We start from the raw sequence: 20565 nt of genomic DNA, 5'->3' as shown, positions 1-20565 counted from the left end.
GGCGGTGGGTGGTGGGAGGGCGTCTGCGCTGGGCTGCGACGGATGGACAGACGGGGATCTGCAAGCAGGGAGGAGAGAGGTCACCACCGGTCCTGCTCCAGACTCAGCCATGGCCCAGCCACCAAATGGACACACAGAGCAGAATTTGGCTTTTTTTCACTCATTCCCAGAACCCATGTGCCCAAACCCATCACCTCCACCTCCTCCTCCCAGGGATGAACCCTGCCCAAGGACATTTTTGAGATGCGTCTTTGCATTTTCTGGTCCTGGGCAATTTTTCTTCCATCACTACGCAAGGGTCTTAGATTTCCCCATGGTTTCTTTGCTTCCTAAAAAATCAGCAGTGGAGAGGGAAGAGGTCTGCTGACAACGCATCAAAGACTGGCCCCGTTGCAGCCTTTGTGGGAAATGTTTGAAAAGTCATTTTTGACTTCTCCACCAGAACACCCCATCTGGAAAAGCAGCCAGATTTGGTGCATTTAGAAAAAAAAAAAATAAATGCAAGAAAACACCAAATGGCTCATTCTCAATGCCCTTCACCCACAGCCTGGTTGGAGCATCCTCTTCCCAACCACGCTGGAGCCCCTGAGGTCTCCATATCCCTGCCCCCTCCCAGCACTCACACTCCCTCTCACACCCCCGGTTTGGGAGATACTCACTAAATAAAGAGGACACCATAGGCAGCCAAGACCAGTCCAGCTGTCCAACACACTGCCACGGCCCCGCTGCCCACCACAGCCCCCTTGTCGCAGATCTTGGTGGTGGGGGGCGGCATGAAAGAGGAGGTGCTAGCGCTCGTTGTCTCTGTGGGGAGGGAGAGCAGATGGTGAGGGGGAGCCGGGGTGCCCCAGGATGCATCCCTTAAGGGCAGCCCCGTTCCCCCGACGGTGGGGACAAGGCACTGTCTCATCCCCAAACTGCCCCTCTCACTGCCATGCCACCCCAGGGCTGAGCTGGGAAGCTGGGATGATAGAATCATCGAATCATCTAGGTTGGAAGGGACCTTAAAGATCATCTAGTCCAACCATCAACCTAACTCTGACAAAAAATAAATAAGAAATAAGCAATAAAAAAAATCACTAAACCATATTCCTGAAGACCGTGTCAACCCATCTTTTGAACACCTCCAGGGATGATGCCTCAACCACTTCCCTGGGCAGCCTATTCCAATGCTGGATAACCCTTTCCGTGAAGAAATTTTTTCCTAATATCTAATGATGACCCAGTGGATGGTGTGGTCCACGAGACTTTCCCTGCTCTAACACTGGACCTACTGCTCAGAGATGGTTGGACCACCAGGGAGAGCCGGACATCTCTCCTGGCTCCATCCTGCCCCACTGAGCTGCTCTCTGCATCAGCTCTGTGGGAATTTTGGCTAAGAGCTCATGATGGCATGGCCACAAGTGCTCAGCAGATAGCATCCCCTGCCCAGGGAATGCCCCAGACATGGCCGTGGCTGCTGGGCTGGCTTGCAGGGCTTGTCCTCAGCCATATGGGACCAGCCATTGTCTGTGCCCACAAAGGGCTGCAGGATCACACAGAGAGCATGGGTGGGCAGTCAGGCTTCAGTCACATCCAGAGGGTCCCAGAGTACCCCTTGCCAGTCAATGGGGAGAGGGGGTGCTGAGGGCCACTGGGGGGTCTGTCTTGGCATCTTTCAGACCCCACCAATGTGTCACGGCAAGGCTCAGCCCCAGAGGTGGGATGCCCCACATCAGCCAGCTGCACGCACAGGGACATGTGTACGAGGGACACGTGTGTGAGGGACATGTGTGTGCCTGCACGGGATGCAGCCAGGTGCCGTTTGAAGAGTTATTGGCATTTATCACGGGGTGGGTACAGAAGCAATCCCCAAACCCTGTCACCAGCATGGTCTGCCACCACTCCTTGCAGGGGCTTACCCCACTGGGGATGAGGGGCTGCAAATCCCCCCTGCTGCCTGAATCCCCAGGTGCTCTACTGGGCTTGGAAGGTGGGGGGCACTGAGCATCCCCCCTCCCTGCACGCACATCTGGCCAGTTCACACACGTGGCCCCCCAGTAGAAGCCCAGTTACTGACTGCCTGCACACCAGTGCTTCCCCCCCAGCCCCCGTGTCGGTGCCAGCCGGGGGAACTGGCACAGGGTCCGCTCCAGCCCTTCTGGGAAACGGAGGGCTGATAACGCCCATTTGGACACCGTCCCAGCTCTTTCCTAGAAACAGAGGCTTGTTAACTTTGTGGCTTTTATTTCCAATTGGCATCGCTCCGAGCCATTGTGCGGGGTCGGGGTTGTGGTGGAGGGGACAGGGCTGGAGAGGGAGAGCTGGAGGTGGGCAACGCTCCAGGTCATAATAACAAAAATAAAAATAATACAATAACAATAAATAAAAGAAATTAATAATAATAAATAACAACAATAGTACCACCCCATATTCCTTGTCACACCCCAAGCATTGTGGTGAGGATGCTGGAGGCGGGTGACCTGTCAGCACCCCTTGGGCCACAGTTCTACCTGCTGGCCATGGGTGGGGAGCAAACTGTAGGGTGAAAGGCTACAGCATGTGCCCCACCATTCCTCCTAAGTGCCAGGGGGATCCCCTTGGCAGGGGATGAAACTTGCATGGAGCTGGACAGGGGGGACCCTCAGCCAGAACTCCTGGGCTCCCCTCAGCTGTGGGCACAACCTGTTGGTACTGGGAAGGAGGGGCTCTCACCTGTGACCTGGGCCTCCGTGGTGAGATGCTTGGGTTCCTCCGTCCAGGGGGTGGCATGGACAGCCACGCTCCAGTCACTCCACGTGCCAATGTCATTGTCTTTGGCCGCCACCTGGATGATGTACTCCTTGCCAGCATAGGCATCCGTGATGGTGTGGGATGTCCCGTCTGACAGCTCAACCTGAGGGCAGCAGTGGAGAGGGGAGGGTGGTCAGAGGAACCCCCAGCACCAGAAGGTGTAAAAGCTCAGCTAGAGGATGGTAATGAGATTTTCGCAGCACTCTGGGAATTGTTACAGGGCTTTGGGCCGAGACATGAGCCCAGGACAGAGATGCAGGGGGAGAATGCTCCAGCTGCAGCTAAACCAAAGGTCTGGTGAGACCCTGTCCCGCTCCCAAACTTGTATTGCTGGAGCAGAGCAGCTTCCTCTAGAGGTCACCAGAAACAAGCAGATGTGTGGGCGGGCTCAGCTCAGACATGTTAGGGCTTTCTGGGCATCACTGCCTGTGCTGAGAGCAGGCTTGCCCCACCAGCACACTTCTGGTCACCCTGGTCCTGTGCCTCCTATTGTCCCACCGGCTTGGCTTACATCACTCTGGCTGAGCTCTTGAACATGGATCAAGCCATGTCCAGCCATTTTTCCTAGAAAAATTCCCTTTGTCCTGTTGTCACTGCTGCCTGGGCCACGGGAGGTTCTGCTGTCCTCCTGGAGATGAGATTGCTGCTGCAATGGCTTAACCCCAGACTCTCTCCACACCTTGAAGGAATCTCTGACCAAGTTGGGAGCTTGGCACAAGGACAGGGAGATACAGGTGGTCATCATAAATGCATCTCCATAGCATGGCCACCAGTGAGCAAGCATGCCTGGCTGACAGAGAAGGAGGGCTCAGCACCCAACTGACCTTCCATGGATGAAGCCAGGGTCAGCCTGGCTATGGACATGGAGTCCAGGGTAGGAGCCTCCTGCAGAGGCTGTGTGGGAGATCACCTTCCACCCAGTCTGTGAGGCAGAGGACCAACACTCTGTCAGCTTCATTCCCACCGTGTGCTGCCTGTGCACAGCATGGAGGGGGACACTGGGCACACCTTGTCCTTCACCCATGCTCTGGCTGACACAAACCACCTTCTCTCCAGACACCTATGATAATAAAGACACTGGGGGAATGAGGGATGGTGCAGGTCTGATGCAGCCCATCCGAGAGTGACGGTGCCCAGCCAGGGGCTCATGCTCGAGCAGAACAAGTGTCACTTCATGGGTGGGAGGACTTTCAAGGTGCAACCTGCCTGGGGTCCTCCACATCTCCCAAGCCACCCAGGAGAAGGTCAGGCACAGGATTCCACTCCTCTGAGGAGCACCAACAGCTGAATTTTATTAAGAACTCAGTTCAACAACAGGAGCAAAATGGAGCTGAAAACTTCTGCATGATCCTTGGTCACATCCTGAAGCCCAAGGAGAGAAAAGACGCACCACTGGAGTGCTTGGGGGTACCTGGGCCAATGCCCCTGTGGGACAAGGCTGCCCTGACACTGTGGCTTTACACACGCAGGGATGGTGTGCACACCAAGGATGCATGTGATGGCCTGGACAGTGGCCGGTGTAGTTAACCTTATCACCCCACCGCTTGCAGGGGTACCTGAAAAGCAGGATCCCATCCTGAGAAAGACCCAGCCCTTTTCCAGTCCCCCCACTACAGCACAGGTGACACCCCAGCACAGATTTAATCCCTCCGGGACACAAACTGCAGCCCGCTTGGCTTTTACAGCTGCTCTGGGGCATCCCTACCAGGGAGGGGGGCACTTTTGCTTTCTTCCTCCAGGTGAGACCCTCTCCTTCCCTATTTCCTCTCCTGGGGCCACATCCAGCCTGCTGCCCGGCATAGCTCTGCAATCCCAGCTGCTCATGCCACCCAGCCCAAGCCTGCAGGAGCATCACATCTGGAGCACATCTGGAGGCAAGCCTGGCCAGTCTCCCCCGCCCCCAGCCATTGGGGAGCAAATGGCCTCCTGCTGCCCAGGAGGTGTGAAGCTGCTATCAAACCATCAGGGGAGGGATGTGGAGAGAGGTGAGTGACTGTCTCATGGCTGCAGATTTTGGGGCTGGACAGGGGGAGGCCAAGTCCTGCCTCTCCTCACACCACCATCTCGGGGCTGACACCCACAGCACTGGCGGGATGCAAGCAGGGGATGATGGTGGTTTCACTGCAGGGTTTGTGCCAAGCTGAGATGTGCCTAAGCCCTAAACCCCTATTAGCCAAAGCACTGGGACAACTGAGTCCATCCCTACCCACTGCGCCATGGGTCTTGCCATTGGGTCTGACCCATTGGCACTGGGGCAGCTCCTCGGGGTGCCCATCAAGGGGGTCCAAACTCAGAGCCTGGATGGAGGGAGCCTGGCATGGTGTGCAGATGAGCCCAGTGACCCCAGTGAGGATCTGTACAGGGTGTCCCTGAGTTTCCAGCACACCGAAGAGGCTGAGGAACAGACCTGCTCCCATCCTGGAGAAAAAAGAGTTTTGGTTGATTTCTCTTATGGGACAGGCGAAAAGTGAAATACTGTGAGGTCTGGGCAGAAGGGAGGATGGGGAAAAAAGATGAGGAGGATGCTCAGGTGAGCATCTGATGAGACCCCACCTGCAGTACTGCGTCCAGCTCTGGAGCCCTTAACACAGGAAAGGCATGGACCTGTTGGAGCAGGTCCAGAAGAGGGCTACAAAAATGATCGGAGACATGGAACATGTCTCCCCTGAGGACATGCTGAGTGAGTTGGGGTTGTTCAGCCTGGAGAAGAGAAGGCTCCAGGAAGACCTTATTGTGGTCTTTAGTACTTAAAGAGGGCTTTAAGAAAGACAGGGACAAACTTTTTAGCAGGGTCTGTTGTGATGGGAAAGATAAAAGAGAGTAGATTCAGACTAGATACAAGGAATCCATCTTTTACTATGAGGGTGGTGCCACACTGGCACAGGTTGCCCAGAGAGGTGGGAGATGCCCATCCCTGGGAACATTCAAGGTCAGCTTGGACAGGGCTCTGAACAACCGGATCTAGCTGATCTAGCTGACGACGTCCCTCCTCATTGCAGGGGGGTTGGACCAGATGACCTTTCAAGGTCCCTTCCAACCCAAATTATTCTATGATTCTATGCCAGTCCCTCCTGAAGACACAGATGTGCATCATCCAACCTGTGAGGGGTCTCGGCTGAGACCCATCCCACCACCCTACCAACCTCCAGCCCTCCTCAGCCCAGGACCAAAATCCGAGCTGGGTCAGGGTCCTCAGAGGTGACAGGGTCTTGGCACCCACCGCTGCCCTCAGCAAAGCTGAACAGCCCCATGGCACAGTGAGGCTGTCCTGCCACCCAGACCCTGGGATTCATGCCTCTGCTACCAGCTCTGGTCACCACTCGCTGGCGTGCTGCTTGTGGGCACAGTGGGATGGGATGCACCTGCAGCACCGTCCACACCACACAGCAGGGACCCACCTGGGTGGGATCAGCCCAGAGCCGTTGGGTGGCATCCACCAGTTCTGGCAGGAATGCCAAGGTGATCAAGCTCAATTAATTCCTAACAACAACTAAATTAAATGAAACCTGGCTGAGGGAGCTGCCAGCATCTCAGGGGGAAAGCCTGCTTCTCCCAGCTTGCTGGGAAGCAGGGAATGAGCACAGGGCTTGGAAAGATGCTGGGGTTATCTGGCCTGTGTGGGACCTCTCTAGGTCCTTCACGATCCTCTGAGGTCCCCAGCTGCTCACTGAGTCCTGTGGCAAGCAGGATGCAGGCAGGCCAGCCCCACTGAGGTCCTGATGGTCTGGCCAGGCTACCACTCCATCTGGAGAATTTTTTCCAGCCCAAAAACTTATCAATGCCTATAAGTACCCAAAGGGTGGTTTGAAGGAGGAGGGAGCCGGACTTTTTTCAGCGGTTGCCAGTGAGAGGACAAGGGGTAACGGGCACAAGCTGGAACATAGGAGGTTCCACTCAAATATTAGAAAAAACTTCTTCACAGTGAGGGTGACAGAGCCCTGGAACAGGCTGCCCAGGGAGGTCGTGGAGTCCCCTTCTTTGGAGATTTTCAAGACCCGCCTGGATGCAGCCCTGAGTAACATGCTCTAGCTCTAGTCAGCAGGGGAGTTGCACTAGATGATCTCTATGGTTCCTTCCAAATCTAAAAATTCAGTGAAATTCAGTGAAATTCAGTGAAAACCCTCCGGGCTTAGCACTTCACCTTGGGAGCAATTCCTGCCTCTCCCCAGCCACAGCCAACCTGCAGCTGAGCGTTTGCACACAGGGTGCCTTGCCTGGGGGCAGATGTTCCCCCAGGATCCAGGCTGGAGGACCTGGAGGACCTTCCTTGTAGGACCTGGGATGATGCTGCCCTAAGTTCCTCTTTAGACAGCAGACAAAAAGAGAAGGCATCCATCTCTCCCCATACAAACGATGTCTGCACGCAGGGCTTCTGAGCTGGGCAGCCAGTGGACACATCCAACATTTGCTGTGGTGGGTGAGAAAGTCCCTGGGTGGATGCCTGTGGCTCAGCACAGAAGTGCAGCAGCAGATGGGAAAGTACACGGGGACCGGGTCCAACTGGTCACAGACAGGGAGAGCTGGTGGTGTGGGGGGGAGTCGACACTGGGGAGGTCGTGGGGGGAACGGATGGACACACAGCATCAAAGGCAGAGGGAGAAATTCCTTAATCCGCGTCCCCGCCACACAGAGACAAAAGTTGGAGGAAGGCTGCGCATGGTAATTTTTTTGGCCAGGGGGTCTGCGAGTCGCTGCCTGCCTTTGTGCACCTGCCAAAAGTCACTCCGGCTGGCTGTGAAGTGCTGCCCAGATTAATGAGGGATCAGTAGCCAGTGCAATGCAGAGCTATTAGCATTGCAAAAAAAAAAAAAAAAAAAAAAAAAAAAAAAAAAAAAAAAAAAAAAAGGGGGGGGGGAAAGAAAAAAAAAAAAAAAAAAGGGTTTAATATTTTTCCTAGAACTTTTTTTTTTTTTTTTTTTTTTTTTTTTTTTTTTTTTTTTTTTTTTTTTTAAAAAAAAAAAAAAAAAAAAAAAAAAAAAAAAAAAAAAAAAAAAAAAAAGAGGGAGGAGGGAAAAGAAAAAAAAAAAAAAAAAGCCCTTGAACCCAGTAATTCAGCCGACAGTTTGCTAAGGACAGCGTGGGCTGGGATCTCATTCCCTGCCGTGACCACATTCCCCCAGTAGCCTGCTTGGAAAGACAACGGGCTGCCAAGGGATGCCCCAAGCACCAGGGATGAGCCCAGGGGCCAGTGCCACATGGGTGGGATGGGGACAGACACCCAGGGCAGGTGGAAGGGTGGATTTGCCAGCCCTCCGCTTTCCCCCTGTCCACCCTAGTCACCCCCTGCACACCTGCTTGAAGCCTGGGGACATCCACATGAGTCATCCACACCATGCACCCCAACAGGGGAGATGCACATGTGCTCGTGTCCCAGTCCTTGCCTGCAGTCTGCTGGCACTGCCTTGAAATGCTCGGCACAGCAGGAGTTAAGGAAGCCATCCCCACCTCCCTGGGCTCCCCCTGCTCCTGCTGCCCCCAGCCCACCCTGCTGGGGTGCCCTGGCAGTAAAAAAGGTCACCGTGCTCTGTTCCCACACGGGCTCTGCTCCCGGTCCTGCGTGACCACATAGCACTTACTTGCGAGCAGGGTGATGTACAGGCAGGTCTGAAGCCCAGATGGCCTTTGGAAGGGGATAAGGGGGGAGAAAACCCCAACTCTCCCTGCCCCAGCAGCTGGGCTGGGGGGCCTTGTGTGTTGGAAGGAGATGGAGGGGGAAAACAAGGGATCAGATGCCTCGTTCTTTGCACCCCACATGAAACTGCTTGCTGGCTCCCTTGTGGCAGCAGTGGCTCTGCTTTCCATTCCTTGACACCTGCACCTCCCCAGCAAGGCTCCCAGTATGGGAAGGGGGTGCTCCACTGCCGGGAAGCTGGCCGTGGTGGGATGGGGGGTCTGGCACCCCTCAGTCTCATGGCAGGGACGCACCACCTCTCTGCCTGCCAGGACAGACACCACCTGCCTGTCCCAGGTGTTGTATGGAGCCTGGATGAGCCTGGATGAGCCTGCCTTCCCCAAAATAAAAGGAGGACCCCAACTATTGTAGGGTGAAGCCAATCTGCTCACACAGCCCATGCCACCCACGGCGAGCAGGAGAAGGTGGAAGGAAATCCCTTATAAGAGCACAGCTTGGGTCTGCCATGCATCTCGCATCCTCGTGGCCTCCTCCACCTCTGGATGCCCTCAGATGGGTTATCCTGGATAACAAGGGGAAATGGGAATTGGGAGGGGGGAAAGGGCACCCCAGTGGGCTCAATTTCACAGCTGCTTCTCCCTGCAACAAGTGGTGAGATCCTGAGCTCTGCAAGTCTCTGCTGTTTCAGGTGCTGTCAGTCCCTGTGGTGGCGGGGGAGGTCCCGGCAGGCTCCCTCCCACCCTGGGGAACAGGCTAAACCAAAAGCAGGAGTAACCCCCAGGCAAGCCATCCTACCGCTGGGAAGGGGAGGAGGGTCGCTGCAAAACAGCCACTGCAGCCCACAAAAAGATGTTGCCGGGCGGAAAAGGAATATTTTGCTTTTTCCCCTTTCAAAGCCACGTCTGGAGAGCAAAGAGGTCTGACATTCATTACTAATAAACGAGTCCCCAAATACCTCCTCCTTCCGCAGCGCCGCAGGAATCAGTCGAGCTAACCCCCAGACAAAACTTTCTGCACAGACTCTGGAATAGCTAAAATGTTGGAAAAAAGTGAATGACACCCCCCGCCCTGTCCCAGCTCCCACTGCCCCATATTCTCTGCCAGCCGGGTAGCAGAGGAGCCCAGCAGGGTCTGGGGCTGCGGTCCCTGCTGTCTCCCCCCTCCCCAGAAAGGCTGCTCAGCCCCGCTGATGGTCTGGGAGGATGAGTTATGGCTCCTCTGCTCCTCTGGGTTGTGTGGCACCAGCTGCAGCTGAACGGCTCCCTCCTGGCTTAAAACACAGAGCATCTTTGAAAGCGGAGCTGTAAACCCGTTAATAACGGGGCTCTGTCTCCGGATGCTCTGTCCCCTCCTGCCAAGTTTCAACTGGCAGAGCTCGCTTTCTCCTGTGGCTGCAGGGAGGTTGGATGGGTTTGGGGCTGCTCGGGGCGCTCAGCACCACCATAACCCTGCCTGGCACTGGCATCTGCTGCCCGTAGATGCATTTACCACCCTGATGCGGTGGGGCTGGGGGTGAAAGCAGAGGGGTGCAGCTTTTGTGGGGGCATCGCCAGGCACAGGCATCTGCCTGGCATGGTCTGCAGGGAAGGCTGAGCTTGCTGGTGCCATCCTGCCTGCCCGCAGCTGTGTGAGGATGCAGGTGGGTACAGGCACTCAGGACTGCTCTGCTGCTCAGCAGCATCTCGAGACCTGCCTTCAGAGGCCTGATCCTGCCCAGTGCTCAGTACTTCTAGGTGACGAGCAGCTCCTGAGGGGGCTGAGAGTACCCAGACAGTGTCAGCCAAGGGCCCTGAGCCTAGGTCCATCCCTGGAGCTGGTGGGGGACTGGAAAATGTGATTTCTGCGTATTTCCCACCTCCATCCTCCTTCCAGACACCCTCTGCTCCAGTCCCGCTTGTCCCATGCCAAGCTGCGAGCAACACCACCACAGCCTCAACATTTTGCTCCCACCTACTAATTTCCTTTTTTTTTTTTTTCTTTTCTTTCTTCTGTTTTAATCACTGACTTTGCAGCCAGGAGGGGAAGGGAGAGAAGTGCCGCAATAAAAGCTACCAGGCGTGAAGCTGTAACCCAGCTCGCTCAGGGTGACCTCCCTGCCAAGGTTGCCTTGCAAAGAGGGGGAGCACAGGAAAAAAAGCAGCAGAGGCATGGGGGGGGGGATGCAAATGGGCGCGAAGAAGCGCGCCTGCCGCAAAGTGACATTGCCACCGTGCCAGCGGGGACGCAGCTGCGGCAGGCGGTGCCACTAATTGCCTTCCCCATCTCCATCCCTCCCCCTTGCCCGTTGCGGGCAGGATACGCATTAGCACATGCTTTCAGGTTATTTCAGGCTGTCCCAAAGCAGGAACTTCTAGAGGCAGCCTGTGAGATTCACCTATTTGACCGAAAAATGTTGCTTTGCCTCGGGAGATGAGCCTGAGCCTACCCGGGCAGCCACCCCTGACACATGAGTGGCAGTGACCAGCCCAGAGGACCATGTCCTCCTCATACCAATGAACCCCAACCACTAAATATTTGGCAATAGTCACAAATTGCCCATTTCTGTCCCCAGATCCCCATCATTTGCCCAATCAGAGCTGCTCAGCAGCAGAGCCAGCACAGATGCATCACGGACTCTGTGGCCCCAGCTCCCAAGCTCCCGGGGATGGTGGGAGCACCTCTGCTTGCTGTTCCAAAGGATACTTCCAGCCTTTGCAAACGCTCACGGATGTGGCTCTAATGCTTCCAAAACAGAAGAGGAAGGAGAGAACCCAACCACATTATTAGCTTTAAATATCTCATGACCTTTTACTGCAAATCTCAAGATCTGAGGCGCAGCCCGCCTCACGGTTCGTTAACATTTCATGTTGTCAGCACGGCCAATGGGTTCAATTAGACTTTGCAACGGCATCTGCAAATTGCTGGCAACCCACTGGAGGAAATCCTCCCTTGGCCTGGCTGCCAGCTCTGACACTGCTTAAGAAATACCTTCTGACCCTTGCCACGTCCCCGGGACGTGCACCGAGCTGCTCAGTGCTCAGCGCGGCAGATCTTCCTCCAAAAACTGGGGAAAGGGGAGATCTTGCTCCAGCAAATGCAACAGGGGAGGACAAAATTGGGTGCAAGACCTATCCTGGGCTGGGGTCCCCAAAAGTGCTGGCAATGGTGCCACCCGCTTGCATCTAGGGGCGAGTGTGCGGACGTGCTCGCGGGGAGATCGCATGTATGAGCGTGGCGATGGCTGCTGTTGCGAGTTAACTGAAGGAGCCTGTAAAACCAGAAACAGGCTATTAGCAATCCATTAGGAAAGGGTATCCAGTTCCAGCCTAGGTAAGCCATTAGAGGAACATCTGAGAGCATTAGGAGAGCTCGCTTGGGGCCAGGATGGGGCTATAAAACAGAAGAGGAAACCACGCTAATCTGGCTTGAATTACAAACTTAAAAGCAGCAGAAAAATAAAGGATACCCTAAACATTTAATGTTTTATATTTAGGAGACAGAAGGGAAGATTCTGCCAAAAGGAGGGAATAAAAAACCTGTTTAGGCTACAAATATCCCATCTCTCTTTTGGCAGCAGAGAAACCACCAGCCCCTCTTCCAGGAAGGGAGGAGTGTGCCTTTAAAGTTGCTTGAGTTTCAGAGGTAGCTCAGTGCTGGTGGGGCGGAGGGGAGCCGGTGGCCACCCGATGGGACAAGATGTGACACAATGGCTGCACCCCAAACAGCCGGGAAATGCCCAGTTTGGAGGGAGCTGCTGCTGCGAGGTGGCACGACGGTGCAAAGAGCATCCGGCGCACGCCCTGCCGCACGCTCATGTGGAAACTCATCACCATCATCATCTCTCCATGATAATAATTCCCAGAGCACATCATCATAATTCCCAGCGCAAACTGCAACACGAGAGCTGCTAAGTGCTGTCTGAGCAGAAAGGCGCTGCTGAGCAGGGGAACGGGAGTGCAGGCAGCATGCTGGGGCTCAAAAACATCTTTTCAACACGCTGGGAAAGGGGATGAGGGTGTCCCCCTGGCCCCAGATGTTGCTTGATGGTGGGGGATGCTCGGACCAAACATCTCCTGCCTCTCTCTGGGTGAAAACTGCAATTATGGCTAGCTCGCGCAGCGGCGGTCTTGATAAGATCCACCGCTGCCGCCACGGAAGGCTTCATCTTCTGGTGCCAAGCCCTGGCATTATTAAAATCCTGAAAGGAAGAGCCTGGGAGAAAGCAGACGCTGATTGAATCAGGCCCTACGGTATTCGACAGCTCGACATCCATCTGATCCTATTAGTGCTCATTCGGTGCTGCCTGCCGAGGTGCCGTGCATAAATCAGACCCTGCAAAGATAACGGGAGGCGCAGGGGAGAAAGGGGAGCTGCTGTTTCTGCCAAGAAATGCCACGTGTGAGCGAGGCCTGCACGGGTATTCCTGGCTCTGGGCAGCCTCCGGAACTCCTTTGTGGGTTTGCTCCCGCAGGGATGCTGCGCTTCCCGCGGGGCTGCCAAGGGGGTGGCAGGAGATGCTTTAAAACTCACAGTCAGTGCAAGGCTGGTGGGTTGCCATGAGGAGACAGGGATGGGGCTCAGCATGGGGACCTTGAGGACACAGGGATGTGCCAGAGCATGAGGTTACCCAGCTCCTCCCGGCTGCTAGAGGAGACTTCTCCCCTCCCTGCTGGGCTCCCAAGCTGCCCCATTGTCAGGAAGCAGGTTGTGTGGAATGGTTTTTCCATGCCAGTAGTCAGTGGGGCCAGCAAGAGCCAAGGTGTGGGGCAGCTTGTGGGAGGAGACCTTCACCTCGAAGACAGGAGAAGAAGGAGACACCTCCAAGCAAGCATGGCATGCATGACTGCTGCACCCTTTCTCAGGGCACTTGTTACTTTGAGGAGAGACCCAACACCACCACTGTAGGATGGGCTGGATGTCTGAGCTGGGCTTGCTTCTACTAAACCATGTCCTTCCCCCTCCTGGCTGGGTTTGGGGGAACACGGACACCGCCCAAGATGCCAACAAGCAATAGGTCAAGCAAAGCAGAGCTCAGCATGGATTGGGCATACTCCCAGCATGCTGGCGTCAGAGGGGTTCATTTTTGGGTGCAAACCCCTGCATTTCCAGGGTGGCCGACTGGGCTAAGGTGGGTCTGGGGTCAGAGCAGCTCTGGCTGCTGAAATGCTGCCATCCCCTGGTATTTGGAAGCTGATTGAATTAGGCTTTGCAAATAATTCACCTGATGAATAGTGGCAGTTTTCCTCAACTCATCCACAAATCAGATTTCTCATTACCCAGCCGGCAGGGCAGAGAGTCAGAAAACCAGGCTGGTACCTCAATCGCTGAATGCTTGCACTTGCTCACTGAGGAAATTATTCCCCAAACACACTTCTCCATCAGCCAGTGATGGAGCACACGTCTCTTGCAAGGGGATATTGATTAAAAGTGGAACCCAGGACTGCTGTGGTCTCCCAGGCAGATGGAGATGAGCCTGGCCCTCCTTGCATCCACCTTGAGGGTTGGTATGTCGAACCCTCTCCTCAGCTCAAGGTATCTTCAAATAGGAGAAATCAAGTTTTCATTGCCCTACAACTGCCTTTTCCAGCCACATGGTCCCTCCACTGGTGTCGCCAACACCTCCATGTATTTTCCACCATCGCTGCCTACCCGAGATCACCGATGGAGAGGCCACACCATGCCCTTGGAGGTCCTGCAGCGAGGGGACTGGCAAGGTTTGACCCCATGAATATGAATCCTAATACCTAGTGATGGAGGGACTGGCTACTGTGAGGGTGTCGAGGCGGGAGCCAGCTCACTTGCTCTCCCACCATTTTTGGGCACAAACCCCTGCCTTTGCAGGGTGCTGGGCTGGAGCAGGCTGTGACAGGGCAAACCCAGGTTTTTCCACAGCAGTTTCACACCTTGAAAAAGCTGACGTTGTGCTTGGTGTTTCCCATTAATTCTTCCCCCTTTATCAAAGCTTCTACAATTCAAGCATTTCTCCTCCAGGTGAAAAAAAAAAAAATACACACAGCAAACTAATACCCAAACTCCACCTCTGCTTTCTCAGCCCTCTGGGTGCTCCACGGATGCTCTCTCACTCCCTGGAGGGAAGTGAAGAGCAAAGAGACAAGCAGGAAAACCCTCTCCCAGCCCTTCTCTGATTTTCAAAGCCATCAGCAAAACACTTCAATCTGAAACACAACCTGCGACGCTGCCTCATCAAAAAAACCCCAACCAACGCAAAAAGCAGAAGCTGCCCAGACACCAGTGTCTTGCAGAGACACAAGTGAAGCCTCCCATCCCCTCTCTCAGCTGTTTCTCTCCCCAAGAAGAGCTGGTCGGCAGAAAACCCTGCTTGGCTCCACCATGCAGGTGAGCTCCCTGGTGACCGGGTGCTGCCTCTATTTGTCTTTTTTTTTAGCAGGGGCTGGGGGGGAGCAAAATGTTTTACCAAGCAAAGCACCTAATTGGCTTTCAGCTGGCCCATCTCGGCACCGGGGGGATGCTGGATGAGCCGTGCCAGCATAGCAGCACCTCTCCTCGAGTGGCAGATTGCTTTCCTTCACAAGCCGAGCATGCAAGCAGCACACAGAGTGGAGGGAAAAAAAAAAAAAAAGCAAAAAAAAAAAGCCCATTTGTTATCTTCCTGCAGCTAACAAATGAAATCTGTCCTCCGGGCTGCCAAGGATCTCACTGACTATTTTTTTTTTTTAAAGAAACAAGAAATAAAAGTAAGAAATACGATAACATCGCAGCAATGGCTCTGTGACTGTGCTCTGAGTTACGGTGAGCGGTATTTTATCTTCAGTTCAAAATCTAAATGTGGCAGAGGCGCATTTAAATGTGGTGACATTTATACTTTAAATGCCTTTTACATCTCGTTGGCAGGTTTTATATAGAACATATGTATGGAAAGTAGATAGGAGCCGTGGATGAAAACGCGGAGAAGGGAGAGCCTGCAGAGCCATTTGTAGGCAGAATGCGAGTTAGAAGAAAGATGGAGAGGAAGAGAGAAAGGAGGAGAGACAGAGAAGGAGAGGAAAAGGGTTTGGGTTGCCTAGGCAATAAATAGACATCTTTTAGGTCCCTGACCACTTGCTCCCAGTGTAGCTTGTTCCTGGCCACCATCTTCCCCCCCTCCCTCCCATCCCAGCCACCTCAGCATCACTTACATGTTGCCACTGGTCCAGGATGAGGGGCCGATACCGCAGGAAGAACTTGAGCGGGAAAGATTCGGGGTCAGGCCAGGACGAGGGGTTTTGCCACGACACCTCCAGCCTCCGAGGGTTATTGGGCACAGGTTTGGCCACCACGCTCTCTGGAGGATCCGGCTTTACTGGAAGAGAAGAAGGTGGCCGGTAAAGCTTGGCATGTGGCATCTTTCCTTACATCCCTCGGCACAGCTGCTGAGCTTTGCCCCATCTCCTTTCCAAGAGGAGCAGCCAACATGCAGGACAAATCCTTTTCCCAAACTAGTGAGATATAAACCACCTTTTCTTATCCAGGTCAGTGCTAAAGCTGACCTGGCACAAGATAACCACCATCAAGGAGATGACAGTGCTGGAGACACACAGAAAGAGGCTGGCCAGGACAGAAAGAATCCCTCCTCCCCAGGGCTACTTGGGTCAGGGCGAGGAGCCCACCAAACCCAAATCCTGCACTTTCCTTGCACCTCCTGGTTCCTGGAGTCTGACCCACATTCAGACCCACTTCCCTTGCATTTATATGACAGCATTTGGCCCTTCAGTTTAGGGCTGAGTTTTGGGGGATTCAAAGTGTTGGCAGCACATCACACGTGTGAAGTGCAAAGGATTGCCACAGTCACCTTCCATCCCAGCTATCTCTTGCTCAGCCCTGCTCTGCTTTTGGGATACAGGGACATTTTCTTGCTCTCTGACAAGTATTTCAAGCGAATATTAATTGGTTGCGAGCTCTACAACATACTTTGAAGTTGTAGCTACTTTTAGAGTGCTGGGAGCAAATCACAGACAGGCTCTGATGAAGGGCATTGCTCGTTGCAGAGCAAGCCTTGCTCCTCACCAAGGGTTTACTCAACTCCTGGCAGCTCAAACTCCCAATTTGCAATAACGAAGCTACAAGAAGACCAAGATTTGGGTACATCCATGCTTCTCCTTTGATCGTGGCCATGAAGGAGTCAGTCATGAGCAGCTGGGAGCACAGCTGAGCCTAGGGTGGAAGAGGATTATATGCACTCCAAGAATAACAAAGCACATGAGTCCTCATCTCATGAGAGGGCTCTTAACCTCCTCAAAAGTTCACATGCAGGCCCATGGTTCCCTCCTGGCCTCAGAATCTCTGCATTGACTAATAGTACCCTGGCTCTGACCACCTCAAGCAGCAGCTTCTGAAGGTGCCAGTGTCCAACTCTACTCCCAAGCGTGCAGGAGGGACGCTGGGGCCATTGGGACACCCCCTCTGCCTGGCAGAGCTCCTGCCCTCCACTCAGAGGTCTTCTCCATGCCAACCCCAGGAATTCACCTGCTGCAAGAGGGAGGTGATGTCCACACAGGGACTTCACTTACCCTGGGACAGAAAGGAGGTGGTGGTGGTGGGAACCACACCTGCTGCTCCCTTGCTGGCCTACCTGCCTGCTGCCCTGCCCTACGGATAAAGACCGTCTCTCCCTCTGCTTGAAGCTGTATGGGACCAGGTGCTGACCTGGGGCCAGTCTGTTGCAAGTGGAGTCATGTATGTGCTCTTTGTTGCCGTCTCTGCTCCAGGAAGATGGTGGCATTGCAGCAACTGTCTCTAGGAAGACATCCTCCCTGCCTGTTGACACTTTCAAACCCACTTTCTTGGCTGTGGGTTAGGCACAGGGGCTGCTGAAATGAAGCCACAGCCAGCCACCTTTTTGGGACCCAGAATTGGCCCTTACTCCCCCCAAGAGGTAGCCCACCACCACCTTCCTCTCCCCAACCCTCCTGGTCAGCACTCTGGCGCACACCCTGCCACGGTCCTCCTTCACCATCATCTTCACCACCACCCTGACAGACTCTCCTGCCTCACATCGCCTTCCCTCTGCCGCAGCGGGTGCAAAGAGGGCTGGACTTCTTCCTCCATCCCCACTCCATCCGGGTCTCAGAGGGTGCTCCTGGGGGCCTGGGGAGTGGCTGATGAGCTAGCACCCACGGGTCTGACCACAGCTACCTAGTGCCACCTCCCAGCTCCCACTGGCCCCTCTCTGTGGCAGGATGGGGGAAAATTTTCCATTTGCAGCTTTATCCTCAGCAGGAGGGACGACTTGTGGCCTGCACTGTGCTGAGCTACTCCAGATGGCTGTGCAATTCCTCTGCTCCCTTCGAATCCCTGGGCTCGGGCTGGACATCAGCTTCCATTGACAGGGACTTGGAGTCCAAACGCGTACGGAAAAGTATAAATCCAGTGCTGGCTCAGCGGGCTCGGCTTGCAAAACAAAAGTCTGCTGGGCTGAATGAATGCAGATGACTGTGAACTGCTGCTCTGCTGAGAGGAAGTGGGAAGGAAAGCACCAGGCTGGGGATGGACACGGTGGGATACTCCCTGGGGTAGTGCAGGGAGCCTGGCCCTGCTTTTTGATGTGCCAGCCTGGAGCCATGGCTCCAGGGATGCCCAAATGCAGTTGTGCCAGGTAGGACACACATGCTTGGGCAGCAGTGAGAGATGCCACTGTGGTGGGTTGCAGGAAAGCATAAAAAAAAAGGTGCCCTGATGCAGAAGTGGAAGTCACCTGCCTGTTTTGAAGGGATGTGACCCCCAGCCCCACTCCTGCGGGTCGGAGACTGTCCTTGGCAGGCAGGGGAGGGCTGCCCTGGCTCAGAGAAGGAGCTCCCAGCCATCAAAAGGGCTGTGCTCCCAGCTGTGGCGAGCCTTCAAACGGTGCGGTGGGTTAATGGGAAAACCAGCAGCCCCAGCTACCTCCCCATGTGCCCCCCTCATCCTTGGGACTCCTGCCCAGGCTGGAAAGCACAACAGTGCCAGCCCCCTCCAAAGCATAAAGCCAAAGCTGCTCCTGCCACGTCCCTCCAAGGCAGTGAGGATGCAAGAGCCGGGAGAGGGGACGGCACCTCTGGCAGCTGGTCCAGTGAGGACAGACCTGCACAGAAGTCCAGTGAGGACCTACATCTCTTAGGACAGACCTCCTTACGCTGTTCTTATGATGGGAAACAACAGGGCTGGTCCCACAGGGGCCAGTTGAGGAGTGAGGGGAGATGGGCTGCGTCCAGCCCCCAAATTTCTATGTGACCTTGAAGGAGTCTTTTATCCTCTGCAGCCTCCCGGGTCCCTGCTCCACACACAGGGAGGAGTGCTCCTCCTTCCCCAGCCTTTGTCTGCCTCCACTTATCCTGCACAGGGAGAGGCAGGGGCTGTCTGGCTGTACATCACCCAGCATAATAGAGCCCTGTCCTCGGCGAGGGCCTGCAGGCAGTAACGTAATAAAAGCAGTAATAGTAATAATAATAATGGACGATGGGCATTAGACTGAGTACTGGTTAAGCGGCTACAAAACTAGATGTAATACTACCCTGCAGAGCTGAGGGAGCATCATCAGGCATTCCCAGGAAGAGGACTTGGCCGGGAGGTGACTGGCAGCTCTTCCTGCTCAGTTTTCGGCTGCGGTGCCCGAGCGAGGGCTCGGTGTGCGAGAAGAGCCACAGAGAGAGGCTTTTCCTAAAGGCTCTGCACCCTTGTGCTTAACTGCGAGTCCTTAAGCTATCCATCACCCCTGGCTCTCGTTAGACACATCTCAAACCAGAGCCAGCGGTTCAGAAAGGCAGCTGAGACCCTGCAGGATGGAGGGGCCTACCGCCCATCCCGCCTCTCCGGCGAGCGCTAAAATGGGTCCCTTGCGGCCGTTAAATATCCCCTGGCATTTTCCATGAGCAGGGGGACATTAAACTCCATGTCTTAGCCAAATGTCAGTCTAGGTAATTTAATTCTGCCTCCCTAAGTAGTATGAATTGAACTGACCTTCTGCCTAGGCAACTGTATACCCGTGTTCAGAGACTCTGAATTTCGTACAGACGTGGGCATGGTTGTCCTCATACAGCCCTTTGGAGATGCTCTGCATTTTAATCGCCCCATAGCCAGAGCTGGGAGGATCCAGTGACCTTCCCAAGGTCACACAAGGGATGGGTGGCAGATCTGGGGAAGGCACCCTCCTTCTAATGCTTTGCACCTTCTCCTGCTGATTTGCCCCAGCCTCATGAGAGATGGAAGGTCCTGAGGTGGGATGTGGTGGTGATGTCCCTGCTTTCCTGGGGGGTGCATGTGACAGCTACCTGGTTCTTGGGCTGAAATACATGTGAGGAAGGTGGGGTTATGTCCTGGGGGGCCACAAACATCCCAGTGCTGTCCCAGCCATCTCGAGGGAGGTGGCAGCTCCTGACACACCACCTCACTCCTCCCTGTCACCTTCCTTTGCCTCAAGGCCCTATCCCCTCCAGACCCCTCAGCCCCTTTTCAGCGTCAGGCTGGAGCCCTGATGTCTGCACGTCTTTGCAGGACCTTGCCCTCACCTTTATTAATATTGATACCTTTGCAGAAGACATAATTATGAAAACAATTTCCAGGAGCAAGATGAGGAGGAAGGCAGCCTGTACCTCCTGCCCACGAGAGATGGGGGGCCAGAGTGCTGGAAATATGTTTCCAGTCACCACTGAAAATGACAATGCAGAGTGACCCCTCGCAGCTGGCTGCTAATAACCAGCACGGCACGACCGCCAGCAAGGCATGGGCTCCAGATAGCAAAAGAAAGTACCAGTCATTTTCCACTCAATTAGAGCCCATCTTCTGAGCGGCTGGGGAAGGGATTTTCTGCTGGGGGCTGCAGGGAGGGAGGAAGGAGAGAGGAAGCAAAACCAAAGGAGGTCACTCCTTCCCCAGGGGGCTTTTTGTGCTTGCCCAGGCTGGGTGGGTGGTCTGACCCAATGGTGGGTCTGCTCCTGGCTCAGATGGCCCTGCATGGGCTCCAGGCTGCTCCATCCCCAGCAGGGCATGAGATCAGGACTTCACGCCTGGGGTTTAACATCAATGCAGAAGGTGTGATGGTTTCCTCTAGGATAAGGGGTAGGCTCTGTCATCCCCAGCCCTGGGATTTTAGGAGAAGCATCATGCAGTCACTGGTTGACACTGTCTCTCCACTGTAGCAGGACGCTGGCCCATGTCGCAATGCTCCCATGCAGCACTTTTTCCGACGA

At 54.6% G+C, this 20565-nt stretch overlaps 1 protein-coding gene across 3 annotated transcripts in view; it reads right to left on the bottom strand.

The window, feature by feature from the left end:
- CNTFR (ciliary neurotrophic factor receptor) overlaps positions 1-20565 on the bottom strand; it is a 214572-nt gene continuing 194007 nt past the window's right edge. For 2 of the 3 annotated variants that reach the window (XM_014952478.1, XM_014952480.1), the window contains exons 7-10: positions 15541-15704; positions 2695-2875; positions 660-804; positions 1-58 (exon numbers count right to left, since the gene is read on the bottom strand). In XM_014952478.1, coding sequence (XP_014807964.1) covers position 58; positions 660-804; positions 2695-2875; positions 15541-15704 — 491 coding nt within the window. In that variant the 3' untranslated portion in view covers positions 1-57. Of the gene's footprint in view, positions 59-658; positions 805-2694; positions 2876-15540; positions 15705-20565 lie in introns of those variants that run through there. The other variant, XM_014952479.1, reaches the window with a different exon arrangement.

This window comes from Calidris pugnax, unplaced genomic scaffold, assembly GCF_001431845.1.
Source record: "Calidris pugnax isolate Ruff unplaced genomic scaffold, ASM143184v1 scaffold220, whole genome shotgun sequence".
NCBI classification, from domain to species: domain Eukaryota; kingdom Metazoa; phylum Chordata; class Aves; order Charadriiformes; family Scolopacidae; genus Calidris; species Calidris pugnax.
The sequence above is the reverse complement of the archived record's forward strand: the minus strand, read 5'-3'. Positions and strand labels throughout refer to the sequence as shown.